Below are 20,706 nucleotides of genomic sequence, written 5' to 3'. Positions count from 1 at the left end.
TAAAATAAAACGTTTTATTTTATCCAAAGAATTAAACTTTATTTTGCAAATAGGTACTTATTAAACTTTTATTGGTTATATATAACCAATAAAATAAACATCTTACATTTCTTGCAAATTCATTAGTACCTGTTAACCTCTATCACTCCGACACTGGCAACCTTATTTAGGGATTAGTAACTCTCACAACTATTGTATTCTATTCTGCTCCAACCTTTATACCTGGTGGTCATACTCAATTTAAAATTGTTTTCCTATATACTTCTGTAAACTTGTTGACAAATATCTGTTTTTCATTGAGTCACCCGTATCAACAGTTTAGGGATTTGCATACATAATTTATTGTTTTATTACTCTCTCATACATAAAAATACACTATAGACGTAGTTTTAGGGGAAGAGACAAATCCCTGCTTATGAGGAGCTTTTTCATAATGCTAAATGCTGCTCTCGCTCGTTCTATTCTCGCCTTAATTTCTGTGGCCTGTTCCTATTTTGCATTTACGTTGGTGCCAAGGTACACATAAGATTCTACATGGTCAATTAGTATGTTACTTATCCGTAACTGTCGAGCAGGCTGTTGCTTCCTGCTTATCAGCATCCACTTTGTCTTCTTGAAGTTGAGGCTCAGGCCGTATTCCTCACTAACTGAATAAACTCTTTCCATTACCTGCTGTAATTCGTCTATGGTACTGGCAAGGATCACCGTGTCGTCGGCATATCTTATATGTTCGTTGCATTTTCCATACATTTGTTAAATATTTCTTCGGAATAAATATTGAATAGGAGTGGGATAATATACAACCCTGACGGACACCTCTTTTGATCTGCACACTTTTAGTGAGTTCGTTGCCAATTTTTGCTCTTGCTGTTTGACCCCAGTATAGGTTTGCCACAATTCGAATGTCCTTGTCGTCAATACCTGTCTTTCGCAGAATATCTATCAATAACAATTATAAATGAATATTTAAAAGCCATCTTACTTTCATCTTCATCTGACTTTTCGCACTGTCTGCTTCAGCTTTGGCTATGTAACCGTTCTCAATAGGACTAACTTTTTTATTTTCAACATTTGCATCTGCTACTAAATTTTCAGTTAAGTCTTCAGGAATGATACCACAAAGAAAATAATTTTGATTACTGTCAAAAGTAATAAATATCAAGTTGCCTTCGTCATCTACAGTAGCCTCCAAGACAGGTGTATCCTACATCAAAACATAATGACAGAATGTATAATCGACCAAAGATATTTAGTGTCAAAACTTTGGATTTGGAAAAAATAATTTTTAAAACTTCTCACCTCTGTAGTGATTTTTTCAGTGAAAATACTGCTGTCGTTTTCAAACTCTACAGTAACTGGATTATCATCTGCTCCAAGTAAGGTCTCCTGTAAAATTAAAAACACAGTTACCATAAACGGTCTTAAAATTTTCAGGAAATTGATAAATAAAATTCGTGCTATCTATTACGGTTCTATTTCCAACACACAACAGTAATAAAAATATTTAATGTATCAAATAACGGACAGGATACAATTACAGGAACAAAATGTATTCTAGTATAATAAATTATTAAATTACCGTTTTATCCTTAGAGCAATTGATGAAATCTTTTCCACAACTACTATTACAACTCATTCTAAATAATTTGAATACTAGGCCGCTGTTAACTGTTAAACACAGACCAAGAACAACTAACTAAACTAAAATAAGGTTAGAAAAAGCGGTCTCATTGCGCAGTAACTTTCAAATCCTAGAGTCAAACTGTTGTACGTTACATGCCACATTCGATTCCACTAGAAGTATTTAAGTGAATACTGTAATAAGTTAGATACGACGGGTATTTCCTTAAATGAAACTGTGGTGTGTAACATTCAACAGTCTTCTATTCAGAGGCTGGGCATCTTTTTGAACTAAAGCAACTGTTGTTGGCTAAATAGCATTTAAATGATGAGAGCTGGATATTGCGACAGTGTTTCATTGACAAGAGCTCTTTAAATCACATCCGAATCAAACATAACCTGAAAATGGTTATTTTGAAACTTACAACAGTTGTCATCTCAGGGTCCGATATTTGGATATATAAGTAATTATTTTGTGTCATAAAAACTATTTTTTAAATGGGAAATATTTAATAATCAGCTGAGACTAAATTCGACATATGCTTAAATACGTACAATGTTTTTTAATTATAATTGTGACGAAAATATGACAAGAAGGCATATTATATTAAAACCTTTTTATTATATTCAAGTTTACAATTTTTATATGTCTACAGGACGAAAGAACTTATATTAAATATAAGCCGATAAAAGCCAGGTATACGATTCCATAAAATTATTTTTTTACGACAAATAAAGAATATTAGGGAAAAACCTTACAACTTTTTTAGTGTTGCAGAAGTAATTTGATAGAGGATTCAAATAACGACCAGTAGACAATGGCCTGAGAATTCCTTTTATTACGCTGACACCAAATAGTTTAAATTTTTGGAAAAATAATTTCTTTCTCAAGTAAAAAATAATATATTGATTAAAAATAGATAAAATCAAGGAAAAGTCATAATATAAAAAACTGTATCTTATTTTCTAGCGATTCAAAATATTGTTACGACTGACAACCGAGTGACAGCTGTTGGCATTTGGTATCACCCTTAAACCAGAAGTGTCATAGGATAACATTTTTATAGAATGTACTCGTACACGAGAACAGTTGAGGGTCGTGGTGGTTTGTCAATTTTAATTAATTTTTACCTGGTAGTGAGATAATTCGGGTTTTTGTACATGTTTAATAAAAGTTTTGAGTTCACCAACAGTTTAACTGGAATAAATAGTGCCAAAAAGTGTCGTACGATCGGAGCATCCACAGAGGTATTTTCTGTGTGTGGATGTGATTTAACCGTCGCTCGTGAGGCGGAGCGAAGGTTCTTGGCCTCTATACTCGATCTCGTGGTTATCTGTGTGTACTCGCACCACACTCCACAAGAAGCTCACCGGTGGCTCTAAAGTCACCAAAAGCCTGCCGGCAATTCAGAATATCTTATCAGTTCGAAGGATTCCATCTTGACAGTGAATTTTCTCTTACATGAATTAATTATGGGTATTATGATTACGGTATACGCCTTGGATCTCACAGAGATGCCGGCCGTTCACGTTTCGACGTGTGGTCGAGCGCACACTCCACGAGGTGTATAGAAACACCGTCGGAGTGCTTACTACACGTTGGTGCTACGCTTCGCACGCTACCTCCCGCGGAAACAACCTTATATCTTGTAAAGACGACGTTGATAGTTTCTGTCAAAAAGGTTTCTAATGGCGAAGAGCAACTTCAGCTCAGCCACCGAGTGAGGAGTGATTCTAAGTCCACCTGGGACTTTTGTTTACTCCTGACTGTCGATGATCCAGTGGAACACTATGCCAGTTCGGCACGATCGGAAATAGATATAAGACCCACTGTTTTCCCCATCTTGAAGTTCGATGAATACCCGGGCAGGGAATGTTCACTCCAAGCTGATAGTTTCTTTCGTGAGGTTTCTTTTAAACTTGTCTTCACCTTGACGAAAAAATGACGACTAGTTACTACTCCGGTTCCTATACCTTCCTGCGAATACTTAGCCGATAAAGCTTCGTACGTATTCACTACGAAGGCCTTCGGACTCTTCTTCAAACGAAGTCTTCTCACAAGGATTCACTTTTGGGTAATATTAATTAACGTTGAATTTTCAAGAGGCACTTGGCCAACAAGGTCTAGTAAGGTCTAGTGGTGTAAGACAAGTAGATCCCGGTCGGAAGATGCGCTGCCTTTTTATACACTTTGTGTTTGCAATTCAACAGCGATCTTCCGTCGGAAGGCCAATAACAAAGCAGTTAATAAAACCGTTTGTTATTGGCTGACCAGAGTGGCAATCTGCGTCCTGATTGGTCACTTCTCGCGACAAAAGCTTTTGCAATATTGTCATCCCCATATTCAAAGACAAGTTTCATAGTCGCTACTGAAAAATACACTCCGACCAAGGTCGAAATTTTACATCAAAAATGTGTCAAATGCTGAGAGTTTTGAAGACCAGAAACACATTTTTGCGACCTCAGTCGGATGAAATGGTGAAGACATTCAACCGAACTTTACTTTAACATCTTAGATTTGTTGTCAATGAACATCAAGATATCTGGGATAACTATATCCAACTCTTCCTTCTTTCATATCAAAGTTACGTCCATGAGTCGATAAGCGAAACACCAACGAAAGTTTTATTTGTAAAGGAGTTGCGGCTTCCTGCTGATCTATTATTTGAAACTCTTGAACCTAATGAAGAATATAACGAGAGCGACACAAAACTTATCTGAAGGAATTAACGATGTTCGTGTGAACATTTGAGAATAGAGAGCGATAAGATGAAAGCTCGATATGACAGACGAGCCAACTCTACCGGGTTCAAAGAACGAGATTTGGTGTGGTTATATAATCCAGTACGTTAAAAGGGGCGATTTCCAAAGCTAGAGAAGTCATGGGAAGGGAGACAGTGGACTGGTATAGTTGTCAATCTAAAGGACGAGTCAATATTACGACTGATAACCTAGTGACAACTGTTGGTATTTCACCCTTAACCATAAGTGTCACGTGATGGCATTTTTATAAAATGTAGGCGAGGACAGTTGAGGGTCGTGGTGGTTTGTCAAATTTAATTAATTTTTACTTATTAGTGAGATAGCTCGGATTTGTACATTTTTAATAATAAAAGTATTGAGCTCGTGATAAAAGTGATTAACGAAAACTCACGGTACAGTATTGTTTAGATCAAACCGTTAATAAACAAAATAACGCCTCTGGAGTCCAGAAAATCTACAATGATTTCAAGAAGGTTATACACAAGTGCCACAAAAAGTTAATGTTTGGGCTGAAATTGTTGGAAATTGGATAGTGAGCTTATATTTTTTTGATAGCGATTTAAACGCAGATGTATACTTGGACTTTTCACGTTTTGACCGTATCCCAGCCTTAACAGTCATGTTCCTCAATGACGACGTTCTGGATGTACCGTCTGATAACATCTGGTTTCAACAAGACGGTACCGTGCCCCATTATAAGAATATTGTGCGGAATTATCTTAAGAAATATTTTCAAATCGATGGTTAGGTAGAAGAGGATTTATTGAATGGCCACCTCATTTTCCGGATTAAACTCCCTTAGACTTCTGGTTGTGCGGTTACCTATAAAGCAAAGTCTGTGTAAATGGACCAGACAACATCAAAGAATTAAAACAATGCATTAGAAAAGAAATTTTTAACATCATTTAGAATATCACCGATGGATTCGAGCATCGAATTGTCTAGTATCAGGTAGTTAATGGTGGTCACTTTAAACATTTAATTTAATAAAATATCGAGTTTATATCATTTCTTTAATTTTTTGCCATTGTCTTTCTAGTGTATTATAGGATTTCCTCGAATATTTCATAAAGTACTTAGAGAATAGCTAAACTCTCCATCGTTGAATGTAGTGAACTCTGAAAGGACTATTCATTTCTTCAATTAAATGTAGGTTGTCCTATAAAAAAAAATGGATGACGTAATTGCTTATATCATAACGGTAAATATTAATTTCCAAATTCAAGCCATACGGCTCTTACTAGCTCTAAGAAGAAAATTCACTTATCCTAGATACCTACAGAATCAAAAATATTGAGCTGTGTTACGGAGCCTAGGTGGTCTGGTACGCCGAAGTATCTCCAACAATATGCGTAAGAACAAAAATGTTCTTACGCATCTGGATGTGGAGAGCAATATCGCTCTCTATATGGTTTTATAGAGATTTTCACTAGGACTCAGCTATTTTATGTTCTCTATGAGGTTTTTCCGAATGACTCCAATACTAGAGAGAATAATGAATATCGTCTAGGTACTTTGCATTCTATATTGTCTCTCTTTATTTGTATCTCAAGATCACATGTTAATCTTCTCGTTGTATTTAACATGCAGATTATCGTTGTTAGGTATGGCCATATCAATTAGTGTTGTTTTTAAGCATTCTGTTTGGTATTGATAAAAAGTAATATGGTTGGTTGAATAGAACAGTTGTTTGGCTAGTTTTTTGTAAATAATCTTTCCTTCTGAGTTGCGGTATTATTTATAATCAGTTTATTATATCAGAAAGTATCCGACAGGGCAGAATGGAAGAACATTGTTAAGCAGGCCAAGACTCACAAAGGGTTGTGAGTCTCCATTAGAAGAAGAAGAAGAAGAAGTTTATGCAAACGCCTTGCAGTCCCCAGTAAGATGTTGGATGGATTTTTGAGTTTTACGTCTATATCGGCATTTTGTAATTTTGGAGCCCTTTTTGATGCGAGCCAGCTAAAAAAGCGTGTTATTGGAGATTATTAATATTAACGTAATCCAAAATAAGTGTGTAACGATGAGTCCAAGCCATCACCGTTAAACCAGCGTGCGCGCGAACCAACGTGGACGTGTTGAGTTTACAAGTTGTTCCGTCCCATACCGCCGTTACCCGAAGAGCGTGTTGAGCTCTTCACTACCCGTACTCTGAAGCAGTCGTGTTGAGACTGTCGAGGAGTGTCCTATTAACCCGAATCACTTAAGGGACGTGTTGAGTTCCTTTCCTTTCTTTGTACCTATCGTCCGCTGTTATTGAATCGATACAACGTTCCCGTAAAATTTCAAATACACACTCGCTTGCCGATAAGACTAATTTCATATGACAAGGTCAAACTTAATTTGAATAAATAGGCCAGGTACTGAGAAGACTAAACCAAATTGTAAATATGTACATAAGATTTTTGTCAATTTAATTTAAGGAAGACAATAAAGTTTTATTTTTATTTTGAACTCTGTCTCTGACTGTCTAAAAGCTACCCGGATAGTGACTCCCACGAGGGGACATCACAAGTGAAAATGTAGTTAGGAAAGCCGACAAAGAAGAAACGGGGGCAAAATAACGTTATAATAATGATGAATCTACAGATTGTCCAAAAATGGCTTTTAAATTAAAAACTATTGCAAAAGCATTTCTTGTCACATATTTTTTTATTCTAGTAAAATAAGTTATTGATTTGTAGGCTGTGTGGATAACAGCTTTAGCACCGTACGTGGTACTCATTATTCTTTTAGTTCGAGGAGTATCACTTCCAGGAGCAGCTGAGGGAATTCGTTACTACCTCACCCCAGAATGGGATAAGCTATATAATACAAAGGTAATGTATCAAAAACAAAGCTTTACATATTTTTTTAGATTGCTTAACATGCTCACCATATACCTAATACACAAGTTTCTTATTATTTTTATAAAATCAATTATATTTTTAGGTATGGATAGATGCAGCCTCCCAAATCTTTTTCTCTTTGGGCCCTGGTTTCGGAACGCTGTTAGCTCTATCTAGTTATAACAAATTCAACAACAACTGCTACAGGGACGCTATACTGACTAGCAGCATTAACTGTCTGACGAGTTTTCTGGCTGGATTTGTTATTTTTTCTGTATTGGGGTACATGGCGCACGTTCAACATACTAGTATAGAGCAAGTAGGTTTAGAAGGTAAGATGTGGTTGATTTTGTGTTGTGCAATGTGTAAAGATAAGAAACATTTTATTATGTTAGTTACTTTTCCGTTCATTTGGTCTTAATGAAGAAGGTTTTTTCTTATAATCGGTTGCAAAAAAAACAGAAATGCTATAAACAAATCACTATTTCATCAAATAATCTGATGCCAAATTGAAGGCAGAGATAGCCAAAGAAAAAAAACAATTAAAAAATTAATTTACATTAATAGTATAACGTTATCATCAGATTGCTATTCCAAACAACAATAGAACATGTAAATTATCTAGGAGGATTCAACACTTGAAGAAGGATCTGTTACGTTACAAATTAGACTACATCATCATCATCATACAGCCTCTGTTTGTGTTCAGAGTTGGACATAGATCTCCTCAAAGTTTTTCCATTTGTTTATATCTTGTGCTGTTACATCCAAATTGCGAGATTCTCTTGATGTCATCTGATCATTGGGTGGCACGTCTGCCTTAGCTGCGTTTATCGCTCCTTGGCCTTCATTTCGAAATCTTCCTTATCTATCTCCTGTCTCGCAATTGTGCTACATGTCCCGGCAATTTCCATTTAAGCCTTATAATTCATTCAAGAAAGTCATCCACCTTTGACTTTCTACATATCTCCTCGTTTCTTAGTCTCTCATTGTTGGGCCAAGCATTGAGCGTTTCATTTTTCTCTGAGTTATTTCTTACTGAAATATCTTCTGTTGAGAAAAATTTTCGGGACATAGTGTCACATTGTTTTACTTCTCTTCTTCTGTCTACTTTGTTGGTGGTCTCGAGGAGAGTAATAGTAGCTGCTGCATTTTTATATATATTTCTGATGATGTTGGAGTAGCTTTAATATATTCTGCATTGCTTTAATGACTTTTAAATAGCGCCAATACCCACTGTGTCGAAAACATTATGAAATGCTATGAAAATCAGTACCAAGGGTTTGTTATATTCGATGGTTTTTTCAATTAAGGTCTTAAGACTCTGCAGGGGATAATTTGTAATATGTCAAATTGATACGTTAACTTCGCATCCTGTTGGTGAGTATGCATGTATATAATTTATAAAGAATATTTAAAAGACTACTTTGTTGGTAGTTCTCAAGATCAGTTGGGTCTCCCTTTTTGTGAGGGTGATCATCATGACGTTTTTCCATTTTTCAGGTATTCTTTGTTTATGTAGAGAGCTTAAATAGTTTCTGTATGTTAATTATTATTTATTTACCTCTATTCTTTATTTCTTCTATAGTCACTCGATCTTCTTCTGTTGATTTACCATTTTTAATCTTTCTAAAAACGTGATATATTCCGTCTATTGTAATATCAAGAATTTCTTCTGAGACTTCCTTTATTATTTTTGACGATGCATGGTTCTAGTAGTTTTTTGTTATTTAATGCTGGTTGCTACACAAGCTGAGACCGTGCCGGTGTCAACTTGTGTAGAGGAGGGACGCTGAACTGAGTAGGGGTCCATCAGTACTTTGTGCAAGACAGACTGGGCGGGAAAGTCCTCAACCCCGACACGGCTCGTCCCAATGGCTGATAGGGAACGTCCTGTAGATATGCAGGACAAGTATGAATAAGGCTTCGTAAAATAAGTACCCATGGATCAACTGAGGACATGACACAGGTCAGCAGCTGTGTCATTAGTGGCCCGTGGCTGCCGAATACAATTCCTGACAGGTACGGTACCACAAAGTCGCAGGCGAAAATCAAATACTGATTTAACCGGCTGTGATACTGCGAACACACACCAACATGTCCGGCAAGCGTGGTGTTTTAATACCAATATACCCCTCAAAACACAACATGTTGAACTTGAAACAAAATAGGACGATACCCCAGGTGGGTAGAGCTAGCAGCCCAGAATCCCACACCAGAAAACCGGTCAGCCTCACGGATTCTGGGGAGGCACAAGCTCAATAAAACGCGCCAAAATAGATAAGAACAAGCAAAAACAATTACTACTAGCCACATACAACATTCAACCGATAGCTACAGATGAAAAGGTCTACGAATTAGAAGAAGAACTATCCAAGATAAAGTGGGATATTGTAGGACTGTCAGAAGTGAAAAGAAGAGACGAACAATGCATGCATCTAAACTCTAAAAATCGCCTATAATGTACAGGGAAAATAGACGAAACATATGGTTGAGTCGGATTTCTTGTCAAAAAGTATCTCACACCATGTATTTCTACATATAAAAGCGTTTCTGATAGAATAGCTTATATTAAAATAGACCTACAAGAAAACCAAGATCAAGGTTATACAAGTGGTTGCTCCCACAAAAACACATCAGGAAGAGATAGTTGAAATGTTCTATGAAGATTTGATAACAGCATTAGAAGAAAATGATACAAAGTATACCATCATTATGCTCTAGTGGACTATTATGTTGATCATAAAATGGACGTAGTGCGCGATACGTATTTCGAATAGAACCATAATTTTCAAAAAAAAATTGCTCAATTTGGAAGCGTTGTTCAGGCATCAAGTCTTCTTCTTAAGGTGCCGTACATTTCTGCGTAGGCGTCCACCGTACATCGCCTTAGTCAGGATTAAATAATTTAAAATAATGTTTTTAACAACATTGCGAAGCATTCCATAGCTGTAGATTCCTGTCCATTGTCGAATATTGCGCAGCCATGACGAAAGTATATGAAAGTATATATTTCTCCTCGTAATATGTGTCCCAAGTATGCAGTCTTCTTACTTTTTACATAACTAAAAAGTTCCCTATCCTGTAAGCCCGCTCTTCTGAGTACTTCCTCATTTCTGACCCTGTCCGTCCATGATATTCTAAGCATTCGATGCAGGCACCACATTTCAAACACTTCAAGTTTGTTAATGGAACTGGCTTTTAACGTCTATGCTTCCATTCCGTACAAGAGAACACGTTCAACACGTAACACTTAAGCATCTTGTATCGGAGGTTGAAGTCCAATTTGCGATCAGTCAGAAACTTACGAAGCCTCAAAAAAAAAGCAGGCGTCATGTTTATTCATACTGAAATGCCAAACCAAACTTAACATAAATCACTTGATAGCTGTCAAAATAACCGACAGTTAAAAAACTGTTGCCAACTTACATTTCTATACCTCTAAAAAAAACACCCGTTGCATTACAGAAATTTCTCTAAAACGAATGTTTATATACAAGGTAAACTTGAACAATTTAGTAACCTTCTAACACTCATAACTAAAGGAACTATGCAGGGATGCTTATAGTTAAATTAGGGAAGACGTGGATGCTGCTTAACCAAAACTTGCGTATTGTTCTTAAACTACTTTCGTGTGTATTTAATATTATTTATTAGTAGTATCTGAGAATGATTTCCGATGTAGAAGTCAAAGGTTGGAAATCAAAGTTGATCAACTATAGCATTTGAAGATACAGTAAGACCTGTCACTAACGTCCAGTAAAAATGAAAGAACTATTGGCAGTTATATAAATGTGGCCGCTATTGTCAGGTTTTGCAGTCCACAAATACATAAAATATATTTGGAACTTTGTTTATTTTAGTAATTAAAGCATAGTAATTACATAAACAAACATAAAACTACATACTATATTAGGAAAAATACAGATATTTAACTTTTTTAAAGTATGCGTCAATTTTTGTTTGTTTTACATTCTTTAGCTTTGCTTTAAGAACCTCAGCTTCACATTTAAGTAAAATTCAAAACACATAAATAAAAATTTCACCATTATTTTGCATAATAAATAATTTTCTACGTCCCTCAATTTTGTATACACTTCGCTTATATTAAATAAACTGGATTTTGGAGTTTCCATTCGCCCACATCACTATTGTCAGAATTGTCTTTTTCATCATTATCGCGTAGTTCTTCAACAATGTCCGTAATACTAAGATTAGGGCTATCTTTAGGTATATTACTCAATGGAAGCAAATTCATCCAAATCAAAAATTTTGTTACGCACTGTAGGAAAAAGATGAGCAAGGGGTATATTGTACTCTACATCAAAATATGGATCTTCTTGGATAACATCAGAAAATCCGGCTTTAGAAAAACATTTCTTAACTGCAGCAGGAGATTTTTTTCAAGCATCTATAATCCATATAAGTACATTGAATAAATTCATGTTTAAACGGTAGAAGTCTTTTAATAAAAAAAATTTGATAAATCAATTTGAAATCCTAAATTATTCCTTGATCTAAGAGCTGACAATGTGGAGCGGTTTTAGATGGTAGAAAGACTATTTTAAAATTTTCTAATGGAACTTTATAATGTGACGTGGCATTATCCAGTAAAAGAAACACTTTTTTATTTTGATTTTTCATTTTGTTGTCGAATTTGTACAGTCTTCTTCTCATAATTACTGTTGTTATCCAAGCCTTTTTGTTAGAAACCCAATCTAATAGTAATTTGTCAATATGACTACCCTTAAAACAGCGGGGATTTTTACTTTTCTAATTATCATTGGATTTTTTCTTTCTGAACGTTTCATACGTTTCATGTTGTTTTGCTGCGTTCTTCTCTGCACATTTTTCATTTTTTAATGACAATTTCTTGTTATTCGTGGCTTGGTAATAAAGCACTATTTTGTCTGCGTTGTATACATCTCGTAGGGAAAAATTCCTTAATATCAATGATAGCTTTCCTTTCTCTTTTTTATCATATCGTTAATTTGAGCTTTTCCAACCCCATATTTTTCGGTCGGGGTAAGGAGTAGTACTCTTTTACAGCTCCCAAAAAGGATAGACTACTTCCTAGGAGAAAGCAGATCCAAATCCTCTTCTCCATCTAACCCCCATATATCCTTTCCTTCCCATACCTTGACCGGGACGTCCTTAAATATTTCTGACTGTGTGTTGTGATACTGCGATGCAATAGGGCAGGGAAATACATTGGTTTATCATTCCCAAGAAAGTTATGCGTGATGTGGGTACATGGAACGTACAAGGGCTAAAGGCAATCACATGTAAGCTGTCAATTATTGAAAGAGAGCTGGCAAGGTAAGCATTAAAAATCTCTGGACTAATTGAAACGCAATGGCAATCATGTTTTTTTCTCTGGAAGTGAAACCCAGAACTACACAGGTGTTGCCATTATGAAACTGACCGTTAACATAGGTAGCTGTTTTTGACGAATGGCCATTGACATAGGTTTTACTGTATTTGTATTATTTGTTATATTGGTAATGTTAAAAATAAGAACCAAATTAGAAGTTATCACATTGCAATATCAACCTCAATATTCAGATAATGTTTATTTTCAATAAACGATGTAGGGCGTGTAAACAACGATAGAATTGTATTCGAATTATTAAAGATGTTCAGTATTTATCTACTCGTTCCGATAGTAACAGTATATTATTAAGATCACTTTATCAATTTTTTTCTTTGCTCAATTATTAGTTTTTATTGCATAGTGTATAAATTATTGTAATCACTGAATACATAGATAAAATAATCATATTAATTAAAATAATGAATAATTTAAACGATTATGCAAGTATCGATTGTCCGAGAATACTCAAAAACTATACGAAATAAACATCTCTATTTTGCTGGAAAATTGCTACTCGACGTCGTCGGAATCTGATACAGGTTCGGACCAAAATTACTATTTTGGTATTGAAATGTATTTTGAATGTATTTATTAGTAAAATGTTTTTGACGTTTTGATGGTTAAAGGACAATTTATGTTTATGCTGTTAATATTGAACTAGTAATAATTATTTATTATTCGTTTTAAAACTAATTAAGTATTTAGTTTTATCTGTATAACGACTTTAAACTGTATACGTGATTACTGTTGTTGAAAACAAAAATGTCGTCCACTGATTCTGCTGATAAATTAGTTGAAAATACATGAAGTCCTTCTCGAAAACGAATTACAAGAAGTTTTCTTAGCGCTAAAGTAAAAGAAATAATTTGAAATGTATTTAAAGAAGAAACAATAGAAAATTCCAGGTTGGAGTTAGGAGATATTGTAAAAAAAGTGGCGAGTATGGTTGGAGTTTGTGACAAAAGTGTATTTACGGTGATTAAGAAAATTTTTTATGAGAAGCAAAATACCCACCGTAGATGAGGTTTTAAAGGAGCTGAACGATGATCCTGATTTGTCAAATTTAACGAAAATCACATTTTATAGAATATTAAAAAAAAATTGTTTTCAATATCAACGCAGGAGAAGAAACGCCCTTTTATTACACAAAGACGACATTGTGGTGTGGCAACGAGAATATATTCAACATATAAGGACTTATAGAGAAGAGAAGCGCAAAATTTATTATCTGGCTGAGACATGGTTGAACGCTGGGCATACAAAATCTAAAATATGGGTAGACACCACAGTAAAATCTCCTAAACAAGCTTTTTTGGATATTTTGGATAGATTAACAACGGGATTAAAAAATCCTTTAAGTAATTTATTACATTCTACATATTTCAAATCTCAAAACTAACAAATACTTTAAATTTTTAGGAAAAGGTAAAAGACTTATTGTTTAAAAGATTATTTATTGCATTAGCAGCGAGAATGGGTTTGTCCCAAATTCCTTCTGGGCATTTGAGTCGAATAAGTCTGGTGATTACCATGAAGAGATGATCAGATCCAGAGAAAGATCAATATTTTAAGAATTAGTGAAAATTTTCAATGGCTTACCAATATTAGAAGACAAATATATAATTGTTCTTGACAACGCATCGTACCATTCTCGTAAAAAGGAGAAAATACCAAAAAAAAATCCAAAACAGATGGTACATCTAAAAAATCAAAATCCATCATTGGCTCCGTTCCAAAAATATAAAATTTAATCAACATATGCTTAAAGTACAGCTTCTTTCAATCGTAAAAAAACATGCCATACCAGAATAAACTGGTATTGAGACTTCCTCTGTATCACTGTGGGTTAAACCCCATAGAACTCATCTGGACAAATATTCAAAATGATGTGCAGGAAACAACACCACCTTCAAATTTTCAGATGCCATAAATATATTTTATAATTCAATTTCATCAATTATATATATGGTCAAGAAATAGTTAAAAAGGAAATGTGGCGGTTGGAAAAATAATTAAAACACGTTTTAAACCACTTGTTATAAACATTGATGATAGTGACATATTATCCAGTTCATCAGTATAATGTTTAAAAGTAGCCTAGATCTCGATCTCTGCCATATATTTACACCGAACTCGAACGAATTATGAATTACTTTGTATTTTTATCCCAAAAAACTAACCGTTTTGCAATATCTAAAATTTTGGAATCGTACAAACAACTATAAAAAAATTATAAATAATTTGGCCGTTTTTGACATAAAAATATTTCTTGGTTTTTTTCGTACTGTATAAATGGTTCCTATTGTCGGATATCAACTAAAAACAATCAGGTTCTTTGTTTCGCATTTAAAATATAAATTTCGTATTTTACATGATAATACTTCTGGCCAAACGAAAACATAATCGTAAAGTCCTGTTAGAAGCCTACACGTGCTAATGTTTACCTCCACTGCATCGCTTATTGAAATTTAGTATAATTCTATTTTTCAGGTCCCGGTCTAGTCTTCATAGTTTACCCAGAAGCGATAGCCACCATGAGTGGCTCAGTATTCTGGTCGATTATATTTTTTCTTATGTTGATCACCCTCGGTCTCGATAGCACTTTTGGCGGCCTGGAAGCCATGATCACGGCATTGTGTGACGAGTACCCGAAAGTGCTCGGCAGACATCGAGAGACCTTCGTTGCCATTCTGCTGTTTTGTATCTACATTTGTGCCTTGCCCACAACTACTTATGTGAGTACATGCGAATTAGTTAATATTTTGATTCAAACAAAAAATGTATTGTTTAGGGTGGCGTATATTTAGTTAACATGCTAAACGTCTATGGACCTGGTTTAGCTATTTTGTTTGTGGTGTTCGTGGAAGCTGCTGGAGTTTGTTGGATATATGGTACCGATAACTTTGCTAGAGACATCGAAAAAATGATTGGGCATCGGCCTGGAATTTTTTGGAGGATATGCTGGAAGTATATCAGCCCTGTTTTTATATTGGTAAGAAAATAACTTCCGAATTTCATGTAATAAGTGACAATTATTTATTTTTCTTTTAGATTATTTTCATATTTTCCCTTCTAAGTCATGAAGAAATGTTAGGTACCGAGTACCACTATCCAGATTGGAGTCTACAAGTTGGATACGCCCTAACAGCATCTTCCATCCTATGTATACCTTGTTACATTATCTATAAATTCGCCATCACTCCAGGAAGTCTCATACAGGTAACTTAGATGTAAACATAAAACACCCTTTTATGTTCTAACTTAACAGTTTATTGAATGTCACATTGCAGAAAAGAAGATGGGCATAATAATTAATATATCCAAAGCAAAATATATGTCAATAGGTAAAACACAGAGTAAAAGTTTCCTTTAAAAATGCACCGTATAGAGAAATTAGATGAATTTATCTATCTAGGCTCACTAGTAAACGTAGATAACTATAATGCGCCTAAAATAAATATAAAAAGATTAGCATCGAATATATGCTAATATTACACTTCTTTAAAATATCTTTTAAAGTTTCTAACTGTGTTTGAAAGTTTTAAACTTCCAAATCTCAATTACAACTGTACTTTAAACTGTCAACAACAAATGTTTATAGGGTAGAGTGAGTTTAACTGAACAGGCAGGTTAACTGAACACTTTAACGTACCTGCCATCTGTTAGAGAGAATCAGAGCCGTGCACATGTAGTTTAAAGCAAACTCTTAACAGCCACTACTTGTGGCCACTAGATTTCTATATAACCTACAGGGAATTGTCAATGAAGTCAACATGGTTTTTATTGGATGCAAGTAAATTTTTCGCTCTGTGAAAATTCTTATTTTTAAGCAGATTAAAATATAATTTAGCCAGTTATTTTGTACACAGTTTTTGAGGTAAGTATGAGCCATCTATTCCACTATTTGAAGTTAGTATATTTGGCGTTGTTCTTAGAATTATTATTATTTATAATTTTTATTACCTAGTGGGGTAATTGAACACTCACTGTGTGAGGTTAGATGAACATATGTCCAGTTAACCTACTATAAGGCGGTACGCAGATAAACTGCTTTTTGAATTGGTTTATGGGTCACCTGCAATAATACATTTACTTGTAAATCATTCATGTAGGTTTCGCGTCTAAATGTATTGGTTCCAAGTCAACAATAAATAAATTGGCTCAGCAAAAATCATTTAAGCGCCTTGTCTTAATATTTTTACTGGTTTCTATTTATTATTACTTTATAATTTTTTTTTGTTTCAGAAAATGCCAAGGAAAAGAATACGAACGACGAACAATAGGTCCTACAGTTCAGAAACATTAAAACAGGCTTGCAAAGAAGTCTTAGAAAATAGTCGTTCAGTAAGAAACGTAGCTATCCAGTTTGGTCTTCCGAGAATTACACTAAAACGTTATGTAGACAAGTGCCGCGACCATGATTTGAGGACGGTTAATTTTCGCCCAAGTAATGAACACCTAATGGTATTTTCTCAAGACGAAGAACTGCTTCTTAAAAAATATTTACAAGAAGCTTGCAACATTCATTATGTATTGTCAGCCAAACAAGGTCGGAGGTTGGCATATGAATTTGCTGTAGCTAACAACAAAACTATAAAAGAGAGTTGGGTTCGAGATGGAATGGCAGGAAGGAAGTGGATGTTTAATTTTATAGGAAGACACAGATTATCATTAAGAACCCCTGAACAAACTAGCCTTAGTAGGGCGACCAGCTTTAATAAAGAAAATGTACAAGTATTTTTGAAAAATCTGAGAGAGCTTAAAAATAGATATAATTTACATGCCACTGATGTCTATAATCTAGATGAGACAGGTGTAACGACGGTGCACAAACCACCAGAAGTATTGGCCGCAACAGGCAAAAGAAGCGTGGGGCAGATGACTTCTGCCGAAAGAGGGGTCCTTGTTACTTTGGTGGCAATTATTGGCGCCACTGGAAGGTATGTGCCACCCTACTTTATATTTCCATGCGTGCATTTTAAGGATAACATGCTTCACGGAGCACCTACTGGAAGCAAAGGTGCCGCAACACCATCTGGGTGGATGAGAAGTGAACTCTTTTTGCCTGTTTTGCAACATTTTGCTCAACATGAAAGATCGTCAAAGGAACACCCAAAACTAATAATTATCGACAATCATAACAGACACTTAAGCATAACGGCACTAGATTTTTCATAGGAAAATGGAATAATCCTTTTAACGTTACCTCCTCACTGCAGTCACAAGCTGCAGCCGCTAGATGTGGCTGTGTTTGCTTCGTTAAAAAAATTTTATGGTGCCGCTTGTGACAGGGGGATGGTGAATAATTCGGGAAAGACTATCACCATTTATGATGTTTCAAATCTAGCAGGAGAAGCTTTCCTTCAAGATTTCACACCAAAAAATATATGCAGTGGATTTAGAGCTACTGGCATAGAGCCGTTTAATGATCAAATATTTTCTGATGATGACTATTTGTCATCATATGTAACAGATAGGCCAAATCCAGAGAACGGACAACAGACTTCGTCCAACAGTGGTCAAATAGGAACATCAGAAGAAAACTCTCAAACATTACAAACTCAAATATCTCCAATAATTATTCACATCAGTCACAGTCGGGATTAACATTAAAGAGGCCACTTTGTCAAACCCCAATGTCAACAATTATACCTCCCGAACAGATTCGCCCTCACCCAAAAGCCAAGCAACACAAATCTAACGTTAGACGTAAAAAACGTAAAAACGTAAAAAATCTTTAATACTAACGGACACACCTGTCAAAGAAAATTTAGAAAAAGAAGCTAAGATTCGAGAAGAAAGGGTCAATAAAAAAATAAAAATAAATCAAACTAAGAGACAAGTTGTAAAAAAACGTGTATTTAGAGAAAGCACATCTTCCAGTAACGAAAGTGTCAGTTACCAAGAAAGTTTCGATTCACCAGAAGATTTTGACGATGTAGAATCCAATCCACCCAAAGTTTCAAAAGGGGACTATGCTATTGCAAAAGTTTATGGCAAGACTAATGCAACCTGTAGGCATTATGTGGTTCACATTGATGACAATTTGTTAAACGGCTATGATGTTAGTTTTATGAAACGCCATAACCAAACACGATATTTCTTAGAAGGCGACCCCGCTTCTGTTCCTATTGATGATATTATTTACAAACTGCCTCTGCCAATAAAAAGTAGCAGTGCCAGGTTTGCTAACATGATTTCTTTTAACATAGACTTTGATGAATTTAACTTTACTTTATATTAGTTCAATAAAGAGTTGTTAAGAAAATTTCCTATTTTCTTTACCCATTTTTTTAGTATGTCATACTGTCCAATTAGCCCACTTTCATGTTCCAGTTAACTTACGAGGTAGGTTAACTGGAACATTTGGAACAATTGCATATTATTACGAAAATCATCCCCCTATTCCTATAGATATTTATTAAACTTCAAAAACCGTATTAAATGGTTAGTCAAATCATAACGAAACACAGGATAAATATTGGCTTATTTTGAACCAGACACTAAGTAAGTATAATTTTTTTTTTCAAAAGATGTCCAGTTAACCTCACTCTACCCTATACATTTTCTGACGTTCCAAACATCACTAGACATTTCAGAATTTTTCGATGTCATCTTGAATATTCTAGAATTTTAATACTTCTTCTTTTTCGTCAAGGGACAAATAGAAAACATAAAATATATAAAACTCTGATGTACCCAGTTCTAATATATGGAGCAAAATATGGATAATGTAGAAAAGTAGGGATGTAGAAGTATTCGGATGCTTTGAAATAAAATTATTACGATATTGGAATAAATAACTTTATAGCAAACTTTAAATTGTATCAAATATATAAAGGAACTAACACTGTACAGTATATCAAACTAAGCTGCCTTAGATGGCTGGACCATGTAAATATAATTGAAGAAGCGGCTCCAACAAAAAGTGATGTTGTTGCGAAAGAGAGTGGGAACAAAGAGAAAAGAAAAACCAAAAAAATAATATCTAGATGACATCGAAGAAAAAGAATTCCAAAATATAGGATTCTTAAAAGACAAGAATAAAAGTTCTTGAGAAAGCTAGAGTCAACAATAAGTCGTAGATTCAGAAAAAAATAAGATTTTCACGTTGTATATCTTTAAGCTAGTATAATCAGAAAAAAATAATTCTACAGGCCAATTTCAGGCATATCAAATTAAACGTTAAAGTTACTAAATTATATTATCAATTACCAATTATTTTGTATTTTTAGGCAAAAATCTTTATAGCACCCCTTGTATTTTATTAAGAAATCAAGGTAAATAATCAAACATAAGACCTTCGTTCGAAGTAAAGAAGTATGCGGTAGTTTGTAGAGAATTTAGTTTCCGATTCAACGAAAACTCTGTTTGGATATCTTCTTTAAATAGAAGGAAACTGTAACTATCTATTCGATCAAAAAATACGGATGAGTAAATCGTTATATATTATGTTACCTAGACAAGCATGTACGAGAGAGACACCATAATTGTCTTAAAAGAAATTTGCTTGTAAAAGATTCTTCTTAAAAACGAGTAGACGAAAAATTATAAATTTTCTTTAATTAAAAAATATCGATAACGACAAAATTTTCTCTTGTAGAGGTGGAAAATGATCTGGCAAGCAGAACACTCTTCTGAAAATAGCACGCTCACCTATTGTGGTGGTACCGAGGTGTGACCTGACGAAATATCCAATTCATACACAATCGAATGGTTAGTATAAGCCTAGAGTCATATATGTAGATACATTATTTTGTAGACAGTTGTGTTTTAAGAAAAGTACAAGATGATTTCGTTATTAATTATTTTTACCAGCAGAAATTGTTTTCTATTAAACTATGCTGTACAAAAATAATTTTATTATAACACAAACATAAACATATAACATTTTTTGCTAGCTCCTTTATCTCTTCTTCTTAAGTGATTTTTTACCTGATCTTTTCCTTGAGTTATTTTCATTTGAGTTGTCATTCCTTTGCTTTTGCTGTTATATATATATATATATATATATATATATATATATATATATATATATACATATATATATATAACAGCAAAAAAAAATAATAATATAAGTGTCTCCAGTCTACCACAAGGTACTTTACTTTACCCACTAGA

At 34.5% G+C, this 20,706-nt stretch overlaps 1 protein-coding gene across 1 annotated transcript in view; it reads left to right on the top strand.

Annotated features, from left to right (window-relative positions):
• The window catches only part of SerT (Serotonin transporter), a 110,395-nt gene extending 90,070 nt beyond the window's left edge, over positions 1 to 20,325 (top strand). The window contains exons 5-10 of the mRNA XM_072541635.1: positions 7,068 to 7,202; positions 7,315 to 7,543; positions 15,076 to 15,320; positions 15,377 to 15,577; positions 15,637 to 15,804; positions 20,189 to 20,325. Coding sequence (XP_072397736.1) covers positions 7,068 to 7,202; positions 7,315 to 7,543; positions 15,076 to 15,320; positions 15,377 to 15,577; positions 15,637 to 15,804; positions 20,189 to 20,266 — 1,056 coding nt within the window. The 3' untranslated portion in view covers positions 20,267 to 20,325. The remainder of the gene's footprint in view (positions 1 to 7,067; positions 7,203 to 7,314; positions 7,544 to 15,075; positions 15,321 to 15,376; positions 15,578 to 15,636; positions 15,805 to 20,188) is intronic.
• The last annotated feature ends 381 nt before the right edge of the window (positions 20,326 to 20,706 follow it).

The sequence above is a fragment of the Diabrotica undecimpunctata genome, chromosome 1, assembly GCF_040954645.1.
Source record: "Diabrotica undecimpunctata isolate CICGRU chromosome 1, icDiaUnde3, whole genome shotgun sequence".
In the NCBI taxonomy this organism is placed as follows: Eukaryota; Metazoa; Arthropoda; class Insecta; order Coleoptera; family Chrysomelidae; genus Diabrotica; species Diabrotica undecimpunctata.
This window is presented reverse-complemented; position numbering and strand designations above follow the sequence as displayed.